The 15480-nt window shown below is 45.8% G+C and overlaps 1 protein-coding gene across 1 annotated transcript in view; it reads right to left on the bottom strand.

Moving 5' to 3' along the window:
- The window catches only part of LOC139392524 (cyclin-dependent kinase 17), a 42586-nt gene that overhangs the window by 5939 nt on the left and 21167 nt on the right, over nt 1–15480 (bottom strand). The window contains exons 2-6 of the mRNA XM_071140571.1: nt 6771–6932; nt 5595–5759; nt 2518–2651; nt 297–422; nt 29–85 (exon numbers count right to left, since the gene is read on the bottom strand). Of these exons, the coding sequence (XP_070996672.1) occupies nt 29–85; nt 297–422; nt 2518–2651; nt 5595–5759; nt 6771–6897 (609 nt within the window). The 5' untranslated portion in view covers nt 6898–6932. The remainder of the gene's footprint in view (nt 1–28; nt 86–296; nt 423–2517; nt 2652–5594; nt 5760–6770; nt 6933–15480) is intronic.

The raw sequence follows: 15480 nt of genomic DNA on the forward strand, positions 1-15480 counted from the left end.
TGATATTTATGTTTGTGTGTTCTCTGACCTCTCCCAGTTTGTCCAGTTTGATGTAGGTCTCCAGCTTCCCAAAACCAATCTCTGACTGAAAAACACAAATAAAGAGATCATCTTCCATGTTGTTTGTCTTCTTTTCTGTGTTGAATGACGTTTGTACAGTTTTTTCTTCATTCACTACACAAAATTACATACAGAGACAGTCCAATTCAACCTCATGCCTGTTGCCAGAAAGGAGGGCGGTACCTGAACACTGTAGGGCAATAATGTTATATTCCTTCAATCACACACACACGTACCAGTGAGGCCCTGCGTGAGAGTCGGCTGAGGGGCTGGTCGAAGGTAGGGCTGCTCAGCTGCAGCTTCTCCAGGTAACCGTCAGGGATACGGATGTCAGCAGGCAGAGACAGACGCTTGTTCAGGTCCTACACACACACACACACAATTGGGTTAGAGGCGTAACATACACATATATCATGTGTCCTATCGAATACTGCGTCTGTCTGTGTGTGAGACATGTAGACAGCAGAAAGCTCCATGACTACACCCACACATTCTGTCCTAGAAATGACTCTCCCCTCCCACTCACTCCAGAAAGAGACAGAAGAATAGAGGCACTTATACAAAAATAATCCATACATGAAAATCATTATTGAAGAGAAAACATGGCATCGCACACTCGACACAAAACAAGAGTGACAAAAACAACATAGATAAGCAAACAAGCATCTTCACACACTAATGACACACACCCACCATGGATATCACGCAACACTTGTGTACCGCCTGCCATCTCTCCCCCATAGAAACAGATCAAAAGAGAGCATCATGTTCTCGCTATAGCTCGTGATATGAATCAGTGTATTGTTACAGCCAACTAACCCCATAAACACGCCGCTTCAAAGGGGGGAGAAAATGGGCCGAATGATATGTACCCACATGAGTGTTTGTGTGAATCTGGTTAGATGTAGTAACCGAGATGACGTGTGTGTGTGTTATTATTCAGATACCTGATGATTCCCATCTAAAAAGGTCAAGCACCTCTTGTGCCTCCGCTCAGACTATTAAAATAAACACTTGGCATCAAGGAGAAATAGGTAAATCCGCGTGTGTGTGTAATACCATAATACTGATATACAGGTAGTCAAGTACTGTTTACACTTCTCCAGACTGACCACCAGGTGGCAGAATGTCACCAGGCTAAGGAAACAGCATTCCTACCAGTGATTCTATAGGAACTCCGTAAACAGAACCAGTGAGACTAACATGAACCCTGCACTAAATATATAGTAGAAATTCTAATAGTCCATGGGACACCAGGAACTAAGTCATACTTCACAGCATTCACTCACATAGAAAATAGCAAAAAGAACACAGCTTACACATACAGAAAAAAGCAAAAACGAGTCACAGAGATGAAAGGAAAAACATCCCCAGGCTTAAAGAGCGACTGAACATACGCCGATTGGCACGTGTGTTTTTTTGTTGCTTATTAGAAAAACAAGATTTCAGTATTGGAGGTGTTGGTCCCCCATGAGACATTGTAAACGTGGAATTAAACTTCCTCAAAATCCCCAAAATGAATCTAAGATAACTCAATAAATCTGTAATTAATTATGATTAAAGTTGTTGCCGAGGATGTTTTAGTTACACAAATGTACATCTAACCAAAGTGTTTGGTGCAGTATTTTTCAAGTGCGCACTTTTTTACTTGAAAAATACAAAGCCGGAACTGCTGGGCAAGTCTGTCACTGTTTATGCGAGTGGATAGAGATCAATCACCGCAGCTGTTCACCCCATGTTAGTGGGCAAATGGACATCGTTAAATTAAAACTCAACCTTCATTTACCCGTTGTGAAGCACGGATGAGACTAACTTTATGACCAAAATTATCCTATTTACACTTTGTAGTAAATTTTGACACTAGAATAACTGTTTCGAATTCATACTGATGCCACATCAGTACGTTTTCAGCGGGATTCGTATCTTTTTAAAGACAGTCCCCCTTTAAACCCCAGGTTCTCACTGAGCTATGTGGAGCAGTCTCTCTCCATCCGAAGTTACTCTCATGATTGTTGAACAGCTATGAGGCAGGGGATCGTCTGGAATGCCAGCAGTCAGAGGCCAAGCGTGCCGCAGATTACTGTCACATGACAACATTCCATTAGTCAGTCGTCTGTTTGTGGCCTGAACCAGCTCATACTTTCCACCCTGCCTGCCATCAACCCTCATCTTTCTCCATCTCCGTCTTCCTTTCTCTATCCCACTACCACTACCTCCCTTTCCCTCCACATCTCTCTCTCCCCCCCCCCCCCCATCGCTCTACCCTCTTCCTCACTGGTACAGGTTTCATATCAGTATTCAGAGTCAGACAGTGAAAGCCTCTTAAAAGTGTTCCCTGCTTATCTCTCATCCCCACCACACCAACAGAGAAAGAGCGGAGGAGAAGACAGAGATGGGGAGCCCGGAGAGGTGTAGTTCCCTTCTGTAGAGACAGGGGGTGGTGGTGGGAGGGTGTACCTCCATGGAGATGCGTCGTTGCACCCTGTTCCTCAGACACACCCCGGTGGGTGACTGCACCTCGTCCGACGACGTCCCAGACGCCTGGTCACTCTCCCCGTCTGAGCCCATCTTCAGGTTCTCATGGACGATGTCTTGGGAGGAGGAGAGGAAGAGGAGAAAGAGGGAGGAAGAGTTACAGTTTAGAAGCTGAACTTGCTCAATTTCAACATTTTGCCTGGCAAATGACACTCGTGATCTTCTATGAGATAAACATGGCATGGATTTGCTATAGCTTGTGTCAAACTGAGTCAGTAGTCTGCTGTTTTTTTATTTGATTTATTTCACCTTTATTTAACCAGGTAGGCTAGTTGAGAACAAGTTCTCATTTACAACTGCGACCTGGCCAAGATAAAGCATAGCAGTGTGAACAGACAACACAGAATTACACATGGAGTAAACAATAAAAAAGTCAATAACACAGTAGAAAAAAAGAAAAAAAAGAGAGTCTATATACATTGTGTGCAAAAGGCATGAGGAGGTAGGCAAATAATTACAATTTTGCAGATTAACACGAGTGATAAATGATCAGATGGTGATGTGCAGGTAGAGATACTGGTGTGCAAAAGAGCAGAAAAGTAAATAAATAAAAACAGTTTGGGGATGAGGTAGGTAAATTGGGTGGGCTATTTACCGATAGACAATGTACAGCTGCAGCCATCGGTTAGCTGCTCAGATAGCAGATGTTTAAAGTTGGTGAGGGAGATAAAAGTCTCCAACTTCAGCGATTTTTGCAATTCGTTTCAGTCACAGGCAGCAGAGAACTGGAAGGAAAGGCGACCAAATGAGGTGTTGGCTTTAGGGATGATCAATGAGATACACCCGCTGGAGCGCGTGCTACGGGTGGGTGTTGCCATTGTGACCAGTGAACTGAGATAAGGCGGAGCTTTACCTAGCATGGACTTGTAGATGACCTGGAGCCAGTGGGTCTGGCGACGAATATGTAGCGAGGACCAGCCGACTAGAGCATACAGGTCGCAGTGGTGGTTGGTATAAGGTGCTTTAGTAACAAAACAGATGGCACTGTGATAGACTGCATCCAGTTTGTTGAGTAGAGTGTTGGAAGCTATTTTGTAGATGACATCGCCAAAGTCGAGGATCGGTAGGATAGTCAGTTTTACTAGGGTAAGTTTGGCGGCGTGAGTGAAGGAGGCTTTGTTGCGGAATAGAATGCTGACTCTAGATTTGATTTTAGATTGGAGATGTTTGATATGAGTCTGGAAGTAGAGTTTACAGTCTAGCCAGACACCTAGGTACTTATAGATGTCCACATATTCTAGGTCGGAACCATCCAGGGTGGTGATGCTAGGTCGGGCGTGCGGGTGCAGGCAGCAAACGGTTGAAAAGCATAAATTTGGTTATACTAGCGTTTAAGAGCAGTTGGAGGCCACGGAAGGAGTGTTGTATGGCATTGAAGCTCGTTTGGAGGTTAGATAGCACAGTGTATAGTATAAGTATACAGAATGGTGTCGTCTGCGTAGAGGTGAATCAGGGAATCGCCCACAGCAAGAGCAACATCATTGATATTTACAGAGAAAAGAGTCGGCCCAAGAATTGAACCCTGTGGCACCCCCATAGAGACAGCCAGAGGACCGGACAACATGCCCTCTGATTTGACACACTGAACTCTGTCTGCAAAGTAATTGGTGAACCAGGCAAGGCAGTCATTAGAAAAACTGAGGCTACTGAGTCTGAGTCTAAGAATATGAGAGAATAAGTTAGAGACAGGAGTGCTTTATCTCATTCTGTCAACAGTTACAGTTTATGGCTTGGTCCTGATCCTACAACCTCTCCTTCTCTCTCAAGTTCCCTTCTTTCATTATCCCGCAGTCCCCCCCCCCCCCCCACAGGCCAAAGATGAAACACTAACCAACTCTGCTTCCTCTAGGATCATAAAAAACTACAGCCTCTGGTCAAGAACATGGTGTGTAGTGGTGTGGGGGGGGGGGGGGGGGGGGGGGGGGGGGGGGGGTGAACTAATGAACACACACACACACAGTGTGCTAATGAGTAGCTGTATCTGAGTGTGGCACAAATTCTCTCTGTCAAGACCTCCAACCCAGCAGCCTGTCGTCATACCATCCCATATCATCCAGCACACCGCACTACTGTCATCTCCCTCCTTTCTGCTTCTCTCTTCAGCCGTCTATCTCCTTCTCTGCCTACCTAAGACCCCTCCTTTCATTCCAACTTCACTCTCTTTGGCCCTATTTCTCCCTCTCTCCCTCTGTTCTTTGAGGTAAACAGGTACATGAGTGTGTACTAATCTAGTTCCATCTTGTCCCAGATAGACTTGCCTGATTGTCTGTTCCCCCCCCCCAATATCCCCAAACCCATGTAACTAACTGGGACACAGTTCAGTCTGAGGTGACGCTCCTCATGACAACTTATAGACAAGACCGCAGACCAAAATAGTTGGCTCACCCTGGAGACCAGAGAACAGCTATCGTCATGGTGATGGCTCAGAGAAAATGCAGGGAAAACATTGTCCGCAGACACACACAAATGTATGAAATCACACAAACATCAAACTTTTAGATGCAAATATACACCCGCACAAGCACACAGTGTAGAATGAGAACAGTTGACTCATGCAAAAACACATAATTGAGAGGAAGATTGGAGATAAAGATGGAGAGACAGACGAGTCTGGTGTTGTGTGTGATGAAAAGTCACACCATGACCATGTCAGGATGGAACTCTCAGGGGCTATGACTAACTTCCTGTTTGTCCTCTGTCGCCATCTGCTCTTTCTCTGTCACTTCCTGGTGCACAGGCACGAGTATGCCCATCTCCACGGCAACTCACCTTGGCAGCCGGGTGACGACCGGGTGGCATGACCATGAAGGAGAACAGGTTGCTTATAGTGGTGCTGCTAGTGGGTGTGTCATTAGTAAATATGGCTACATGTTTGAATGAGTGTGTGTGTATGACATGTGCGCGCGTGCATATGAGTGTTTGTGCAAGCATGCGTGCCGTTAGTGTATACGTGCTTGTGCATCTCCGAGTCTGTTTGTTTCGCTCTCTGTGTAACTCACCGAGGCGGCTGCCGTTGCTGGGGAAGGTCATGAAGGAGCCCAGGCTTCCTCCGATGACACTGTGTGGTCTGCGGAGGGGGGGCTTCTTGAAGGAGCCGGTGTACTGGTGCAGGAACGAGTGCATGCTGTGGGAGGAGGGCGGTCGCCCATTACGCACGATCGGCTCTGCAAGGAGAAACAATATGTCAATCAATCTGCCCATCTATATATCCATCCATCCGATTCATCACGCAATCTACCAATGAATCAATCAGTCATTTGTACAAGTAGTTCATGTACTGTTCGGTCTTCTGTTGAGCAGAATTCAGTAAACAGAGTGCTTCCTTGTTTTATATAAAAACAGCAGAAAAGAACACTTATGCAACCTAAAGTAGGCCAGAGGATGTTAGCTTCAGACATTTTGGGATGTTGCAGTACGTTTGTGAAAGTGTTTTCCTTTTCTGTGTGATGTCTTTTCCACAAACATTGTGGCAGCGTAACCTTCCGTCCCCCTGCGTTGTGTGTGTGTGTCCCAGTAGGCGTTTCATCTCACCAGGCTGCTTCTGTTGTTACATAAGGACATAAAGAGCTACTCTCTAGGACACGATCATTCACACTGCTGCTCGCTCTCCCTGTGTGTCAATTTCCCCTCTCGATGTCTCTCACCCCGTTCCCTCAGTCTCACTCTAATCACTTCAGATGGCAAGAAAGGATACCATTGGCTGCCAGCTACATCAAACATTTCAACTGTATCCTCGGGGGGACCAAAGGGCCCTAGTGTGTGTGTCCACTGGCTGGCTGTATCCTCGGGGTGACCAAAGGGCCCTAGTGTGTGTGTCCACTGGCTGGCTGTATCCTCGGGGTGACCAAAGGGCCCTAGTGTGTGTGTCCACTGGCTGGCTGTATCCTTCTCTACTGGCATTCAGTCAAGAGTCACTTCATAATAGTAACATCATCAGTCTCTCATCACTGGGACTTGCACAGAGCACAGTAGACGTGTGTGTGTGTGTGCTCTGTTTGTTTACTAATACAATATCTAATACTCACACACACACACACACACACACACACACACACACACACACACACACACACACACACACACACACACACACACACACACACACACACACACACACACACACACACACACACACACACACACACACACACACACACACACACACGCCTACTGACCGCTGTCCTTGTTGCCGCCGTCCTCGATGGTCATCTGCTCGGCCAGTTCAGACAGAGACTCGTCTATGGTGTGGCTGGAGCGCAGCGTTAGAGACAGACGCCGCTTAAACCTCTTCATCTTCTCCATCACACACTCCTCAGGGTTGGCTGGGCTGGCAGGGCCTGTAGGGCACAGATGGCAAAGGTCAGCACTGGACCCACACACACACACACACACACACACACACACACACGTTTTAGGTGGCAAGGCGTAAACAAGTAACTTGTAATTGTCTCGATAAGAAAAGATGGCGCTGAAGAACATAGCTGACGTTTCTCCCAACCAATTGTGAATTATTATTTATTCTATTTTTTTACTTATTGTGTACATAATGTTGCTGCTACCGTCTCTTATGTCCGAAAAGAACGTCTGGACATCAGAAAAGCGATTACTCACCGCGGACTGGAATAAACTTTTTGTTTTGTGTGAAGAAAAGACGTCGGAAAAGGAGACGCATATCGGGGATCCTTCTGAAAAGTCGGAGGCGAGGGAGTAAACTCCCAATGCCTTCCATTCTCCTTGCTACTATTAAGATTATCCTACCAACGGGACATTAAAAAAACTAACATCTCATGTTTCACATAGACGTGGCTGAACGAAGAAACTGACAATATACAGTGAGGGGAAAATGTATTTGATCCCCTGCTGATTTTGGACATTTGCCCACCGACAAAGAAATCATCTGTCTATAATTTGAATGGTAGGTTTATTTAAACAGTGAGAGACAGAATATCAAAAAAATCCAGAAAAACGCATGTCAAAAATGTTATCAATTGATTTGCATTTTAATGAGGGAAATAAGTATTTGACCCCTCTGCAAAACATGACATAGTACTTGGTGGCAAAACCCTTGTTGGCAATCACAGAGGTCAGACATTTCTTGTAGTTGGCCACCAGGTTTGCACACATCTCAGGAGGGATTTTGTCCCACTCCTCTTTGCAGATCTTCTCCAAGTCATTAAGGTTTCGAGGCTGACATTTGGCAACTCGAACCTTCAGTTCCCTCCACAGATTTTCTATGGGATTAAGGTCTGGAGACTGACTAGGCCACTCCAGGACCTTAATGTGCTTCTTCTTGAGCCACTCCTTTGTTGCCTTGGCCGTGTGTTTTGGGTCATTGTCATGTGGGAATACCCATCCACGACCCATTTTCAATGCCCTGGCTGAGGGAAGGAGGTTCTCACCCAAGATTTGACGGTACATGGCCCTGTCCAACGTCCCTTTGATACGGTGAAGTTGTCCTGTCCCTTTAGCAGAAAAACACCCCCAAAGTATAATGTTTCCACCTCCATGTTTGACGGTGGGGATGGTGTTCTTGGGGCCATAGGCAGAATTCCTCCTCCTCCAAACACGGCGAGTTAAGTTGATGCCAAAAAGCTCCATTTTGGTCTCATTTGACCACAACACTTTCACCCAGTTGTCCTCTGAATCATTCAGATGTTCATTGGCAAACTTCAGACGGGCATGTATATGTGCTTTCTTGAGCAGGGGGACCTTGCGGGCGCTGCAGGATTTCAGTCCTTCACGGCGTAGTGTGTTACCAATTGTTTTCTTGGTGACTATGGTCCCAGCTGCCTTAAGATCATTGACAAGATCCTCCAGTGTAGTTCTGGGCTGATTCCTCACCGTTCTCATGATCATTGCAACTCCATGAGGTGAGATCTTGCATGGAGCCCCAGTCCGAGGGAGATTGATAGTTATTTTGTGTTTCTTCCATTTGCAAATAATCGCACCAACTGTTGTCACCTTCTCACAAAACTTCTTGGCGATGGTCTTGTAGTCCATTCCAGTCTTGTGTAGGTCTACAATCTTGTCCCTGACATCCTCGGAGAACTCTTTGATCTTGGCCATGGTGTCGAGTTTGGAATCTGATTGATTGATTGCTTCTGTGGACAGGTGTTTTATACAGGTAACAAACTGAGATTAGGAGCACTCCCTTTAAGAGTGTGCTCCTAATCTCAGCTCGTTACCTGTATAAAAGACACCTGGGAGCCAGAAATCTTTCTGATTGAGAGGGGGTAAAATACTTATTTCCCTCATTAAAATGCAAATCAATTTATACAAATTTGGACATGAGTTTTTCTGGATTTTGTTGTTGTTATTCTGTCTCTCACTGTTAAAATAAACCTACCATTAAAATTATAGACTGATCATTTATTTGTCAGTGGGCAAACGTACAAAATCTGCAGGGGATCAATTACTTTTTTCCCCTCACTGTAGAGCTGGCAGGGATTTTCCATTCACCGGAAGAACAGAGACGCTACCTCTGGTAAAACCAGGGGTGAGGGTGTGTGTCTATTTGTCAATAACAGCTGGTGCACGATGTCTAATATTAAAGAATTCTCGAGGTATTGCTCTGCTCGCCTGAGGTAGAGAACCATATGATAAGCTGTCGACCACACTATCTACCAAGATAATTCTCATCTGTATTATTTGTAGCCGTCTATTTACCACCACAAAGCGAAGCTGGCATTAAGACCGCTCTCAAGGCCATAAGCAAAGAAGAAAATGCTCACCCAGAAGTGGCGCTCCAAGTGGCTGGGGACGTTAATGCAGGCAAACTTAAATCAGTTTTACCTCATTTTTACCAGCATGTCACATGTGCAACCAGAAAAAAAAAATCCTAGACCACCTTTACACCACACATAGAGATGCATACAAGGCTCTCCGCCACCCTCCATTTGGCAAATCTGACCACAATTCTATCCTCCTGATTCCTGCTTGCAAACAAAAACTAAAGCAGGTGGTACCAGTGACTCGTTCAATACGGAAGTGGTCAGAAGACGCGGATGCTATGCTACAGGACTGTTTTGCTAGCACAGACTGGAATATGTTCCGGGATTCAACCAATGGCATTGAGGAATACACCACCTCAGTCATCGGCTTCATCTATAAGTGCATCGATGACGTCGTCTCCACAGTGTCTGTACGTACATATCCCAATCAGAAGCCATGGATTACAGGCAACATCCGCATCGAGCTAAAGGCTAGAGCTGCCGCTTTCAAGGAGTGGGAGACTAATCCGAACGTTTATAAGAAATCCCGCTATGCCCTCAGAGGAACCATCAACCAAGCAACGTGTCAATATGGGATTAAGATTGAATCCTACTACACCGGCTCTGATGCTCGTCGGATGTGGCAGGGCTTGAAAACTATTACAGACTACAAAGGGAAACCCAGATGCGAGCTGCCATGTGACGCGAGCCTACCAAACAAGCTAAATGCCTTGCAAGCTCGCTTCGAGGTAAGCAACACTGAAGCATGCACAAGAGCACCAGCTGTTCTGGATGACTGTGTGATAACACTCTCGGTAGCCGATGTGAACAAAACCTTTAATCAGGTCAACATTGACAAAGCCGCTGGGCCAGACGGATTACCAGGACGTGTACTCAAAGCATGCGCGGACCTCCCTAAATGATTACAGCCCCGTGGCACTCACATCGGTAGCCATGAAGTGTCTTGTACTTAGTCCACTCCTGTATTCCCTGTTCACCCATGGAGTCGTGTTTGGCACGCAGTCAACACCATCATTAAGTTTGCTGACGACACAACAGTGGTAGGCTGATCACAGACAACAATGAGACGGACGGCCTATAGGGAGGTAGTACTGAGAACTGTCAGTGTGGTGCCAGGACAACAACCTCTCCCTCAATGTGAGCAAGACAAAGGAGCTGATCGTGGACTACAGGAAAAGGCGAGCCGAACAGGCCCCCATTAACATTGACGGGGCTGATGTGGAGCGGGTTGAGAATTTCAAGTTCCTTGGTGTCCATATCCCCAACGAACTATCATTGTCTAAACATACAAAGACAGTCGTGAAGAGGGCACGACAAAACCTTTTCCCCCTCAGGAGGCTGAAAAGATTTGGCATGGGTCCTCAGATCCTCAAAAAGTTATACAGCTGCACCATCAAGAGCATCCTGATCGGTTGAATCACCGCCAGGTATGCTAACTCCTTGGCATCTGACCGTAAGGTGCTACAGAGGGTAGTGCGAACGGCCCAGTACATCACTGGGGCCAAGCTTCCTGCCATCCAGGACCTATATAATATGCGGTGTCAGAGGAAAGCCCATTAAATTGTCAGAGACTCCAGTCACCCAAGTTATAGACTGCTTTCACTGCTCCCGCACGGCAAGCGGTACCAGAGCACCAAGTCGAGGACAAAAGGCTCCTCAACAGCTTCTACCCCCAAGCCATAAGACTGCTGAACAATTAATAAAATCGCCACTGGACAATTTACATTGACACCCCCCTCCCTTTTGTACACTGCTGCATCTCTATGTGTGGTGTAAAGTTGGTCTAGGATTGTTTTCTTCTCTGGTTGCACATGTGACATGCTGGTAAAAATTTGGTAAAACTGATTTAAGTTTGCCTGCATTAAAGTCCCCGGCCACCAGGTGCGCCTCTTCTGGGTGAGCATTTTCTTCTTTGCTTATGGCCTTGAGAGAGGTCTTAGTGCCAGCTTTGTTCTGTGGTGGTAAATAGACAGCTACGAATAATATAGTTGAGAACTCTCTCAAATGTTGCTCACATAGCAACATGCTAGCTTCCTTATCTTGATATTGGTACAGCTGGGTTGGAGTGACCATGTTATTATTCCAGTATGGACTGATATTGTACATGCTACCAAAACATGAACACACATAAGACAGTGAGAAGCCCAAACCTTAAGCTGCAAGAGTATGTAGAGGCCGAGAACACACGGGTGGGCTAAAATAGCACCCTTCATAAATAAACTACACCTCCTTTTAATCTAATATTTATGATGAGTAGATTAATACTGCAGTCACCACACCTCCCCTCAGCACTCAGCTAGGGCCTTCATAAAGCACAAATTAAACATGAATTTAACATCCAAACATGATACTGCTTTCCTTAATTGCAAGCAAAATGTATTAGCACACACACACACGTGCAGACACTCATACATAATTTATCAAGGCCATCTACTGTGGCTAAAATGACAAGAGGTGCAATACAGAGATGAGCCTCAAATCCACAGTATCAGCTACATATAGGAATAGCAGTCATACACACACTTAAAACACACACACACACACACACACACACACACACACACACACACACACACACACACACACACACACAACCATCAGTGTCCTCAGATTGGCCACACTCTAAGTAACAGCAGTGGTCATCATGTGGTTGTGTCTTGTTGTGTGATTGGTGGGCTGCAGTGACAGACCTAGTCCAGCGGCTGCAGTGATTGGCCGAGGCAGGCTGGTTGGCTGAGTGTGATGGGAGGTGAAAAGGCCACAGACTTGGAGAACTGGCCACATTCCATAGCACCACAAATACCTGCCTGGTCCGATGGTATGGCTGTGTTTTGTGTGCATCCATCCGTGTAGGATCCATTGTATATGTGTAAGTACCAATTAATTATGTGTTGTGTGAATATGTTAGTGTTTGATTTGTGTGTGTATGGTAAATATACATAAATGTACAATACAGTATGTGTGTATGTATCAGTGTATGGTTTGGGTATCAGTGTGTGAGTTTATGTGTATCAGTATGTGTGTGCATGCTGACACAGCAGTAAGCCAGGTCATAGGAAACACCTTGCTCTCTCTGCCCCAGGCCAGTTTTCCTGCCCATTGTGTTGCCGCGGTGACACCCCTCGGACGAGCGGGACCCACCCTTTTAACCCCCTCACACCATCCCAAACTGGACACAGTGATAACACACTGCCAGCTAGCAGTGAAGGTTGCGGTGTGTGTGTGTGTGTCTCGCTCTCTCACACATGGGATACAGTTAGCCACTACATAAAGAAAACATCCTAACACAGCACTAACCTCACATCAGACAGACAGAGACACAAGAAGAGGACCAAGATTATCTAACTATCCATCTCTCCACCCATCTCCACTATTTTTACAAAAGTATGTAGACACCGCTTCAAATTAGTGGATTCTGCAATTTCAGCCACACCCGTTGCTAACAGGTGTATATAATCAAGTACACAGCCATGCAATCTCCGTAGACAAACATTGGCAGTCATAGGATGTCACCTTTCCAACAAGTCCGTTCGTCAAATGTATGCCTTGCTAGAGATGCCTTGGTCAACTGTAAGTGCTGTTATTGTGAAGTGGAAACGTCTAGGAGCAACAACGGCTCAGTCACGAAGTGGTAGGCCACACAAGCTCACAGAACGTGACCGGCGAGGTGCTGAAGTGACTGTTAGTCAGGCCTAATCGCCCAACATCAATGCCCACCCTCACTAATGCTCATGGCTGAATGGAAGCAAGTCCCAGCAGTAATGTTCCAACATCTAGCGGAAAGCCTTCCCAGAAGTGGACGCTGTGACAGCAGCAAATGGGGGAACCAACTCCATATTAATGCCCAGGATTTTGGAATGAGATGTTCGATGAGCAGGTGTCCACATACTTTAGGTCACGTAGTATACATTTCTCTTTCACTCCCTCTGAGATCATTAGCTCAACAGTACACAGTCGTGTCCAAAAGTTTTGAGAATGACACAAATATAAATTTTCACAAAGTCTGCTGCCTCAGTTTGTATAATGGCAATTTGCATACACCCCAGAATGTTATGAAGAGTGATCAGATTAATTGCAATTAATTGCAAAGTCCCTCTTTGCCATGCAAATGAACTGAAACCCCAAAACACATTTCTACTGTATTTCAGCCCTGCAACAAAAGGACCAGCTGACATCATGTCAGTGATTCTCTCATTAACACAGGTGTGAGTGTTGACGAGGATAATGCTGGAGATCACTCTGTCATGCTGATTGAGTTTGAATAACAGACTGGAAGCTTCAAAAGGAGGGTGGTGCTTGGAATCATTGTTCTTTTTCTGTCAACCATGGTTATCTGCAAGGATACACATGCAGTCATCATTGCTTTGCACAAAAAGAGCTTCACAGGCAATGCTATTGCTGCCAGTAAGATTGCACCTAAATCAACCATTTATAGGATCATCAAGAACTCCAAGGAGAGCGGTTCAATTGTTGTGAAGGCTTCAGGGTGCCCAAGAAAGTCCAGCAAGCGCCAGGACTGTCTCCTAAAGTTGATTCAGCTGCGGGATCGGGGCACCACCAGTACAGAGCTTGCTCAGGAATGGCAGCAGGCAGGTTTGAGTGCAACTGCATGCACAGTGAGGCAAAGACTTTTGGAAAAAGAGGAAGGCCTGGTGTCAAGAAGGGCAGCAAAGAAGCCACTTCTCTCCAGGAAAAACATCAGGGACAGACTGATATTCTGCAAAAGGTACAGGGATTGGACTGCTGAGGACTGGGGTAAAGTCATTTTCTCTGATGAATCCTCTTTCCGATTGTTTGGGGCACCCGGAAAAAAGCTTGTCCGGAGAAGACAAGGTGAGCGCTACCATCAGACCATTCATGTGTGGGGTTGCTTCTCAGCCAAGGGAGTGGGCTCACTCACAATTTTGCCTAAGAACACAGCCATTAATAAAGAATGGTACCAACACATCCTCTGAGAGCAACTTCTCCCAACCATCCAGGAACAGTTTGGTGACAAACAATGCCTTGCCATAAGGCAAAAGTAATAACTAAATGGCTCGGGGAACAAAACATCGATATTTTGGGTCCATGGCCAGGAAACTCCCCAGACGTTAATCCCATTGAGAACTTGTGGTCAATCCTCAAAAGGCGGGTGGACAAACAAAAACCCACAAATTCTGAGAAACTCCAAGCATTTATTATGCAAGAATGGGCTGCCATGCATGACAGCATGCCAGGGCGGATTGCAGAGGTCTTGAAAAAGAAGCGTCCAAGCCGCAAATATTGGCTCTTTGCATAAACTTCATGTAATTGTCAATAAAAGCATTCGACACGTATGAAATGCTTGTAATTATACTTCAGTATTCCATAGTCACATCTGACAAAAATATCTAAAGACACTGAAGCAGCAAACTTTGTGGAAATTAATATGTGTCATTCTCAAAACTTTTGGCCACGACTGTAGACTTGAGACACCATCTGTCTGTCTAAACGCACACACACACACACGCACGCACACGCCATCCTTAAAATGTCATTCCTGATGGCATGTGTGTGCATTGCAGGAATCATTCAAATCAATGACTGTCTGGATCTGTGGCTGCAGTGTACCCAACCCCGATCCTAACACACACACACACAAACCCACACACACGCTCTCCAGTGCACATACACTCAGTACGTCCAGCCTAATCCTGTAAACTCGAATTACCTCCAGGCTTGGAGGTGCCGGTCAATAGGGCACAACGTCAAAGAACGATCAGATACAAATATATAGTGTAGAACAGACATGCCTCTCTGTAATGAAGAGTGAGGAATCACATCAGCTCTATACATGACATTTCTATCTGTGCCCTCAAATATGCCCCAGGCCAACACATATAAAACACATACAGCAGCACATCCCCCCTCGCCAGTCAACCACTAATCTACCAATGAAAATCTATGAAACACTGTGTGTGTTAGGGGATTAGTCTCCCCACCCTTCACATGCCCTAACACCCACCATGTACCAGGCAGGGTGAAGGCAGGGACGCTTTGATGTCAGGTTTAAGCGTGTGTGTGTGCGCGTGTGTGTGTTGCACGGGTATGACCTGGTTCTCTTCTCATCTCGGCTGGAGTTGATCTCATTAAAACAAACATAGTTAATGAAGGAGGGGAGTGTGTGTGATCATGC

Source organism: Oncorhynchus clarkii, chromosome 33, assembly GCF_045791955.1.
Source record: "Oncorhynchus clarkii lewisi isolate Uvic-CL-2024 chromosome 33, UVic_Ocla_1.0, whole genome shotgun sequence".
Lineage (NCBI taxonomy): Eukaryota > Metazoa > Chordata > Actinopteri > Salmoniformes > Salmonidae > Oncorhynchus > Oncorhynchus clarkii.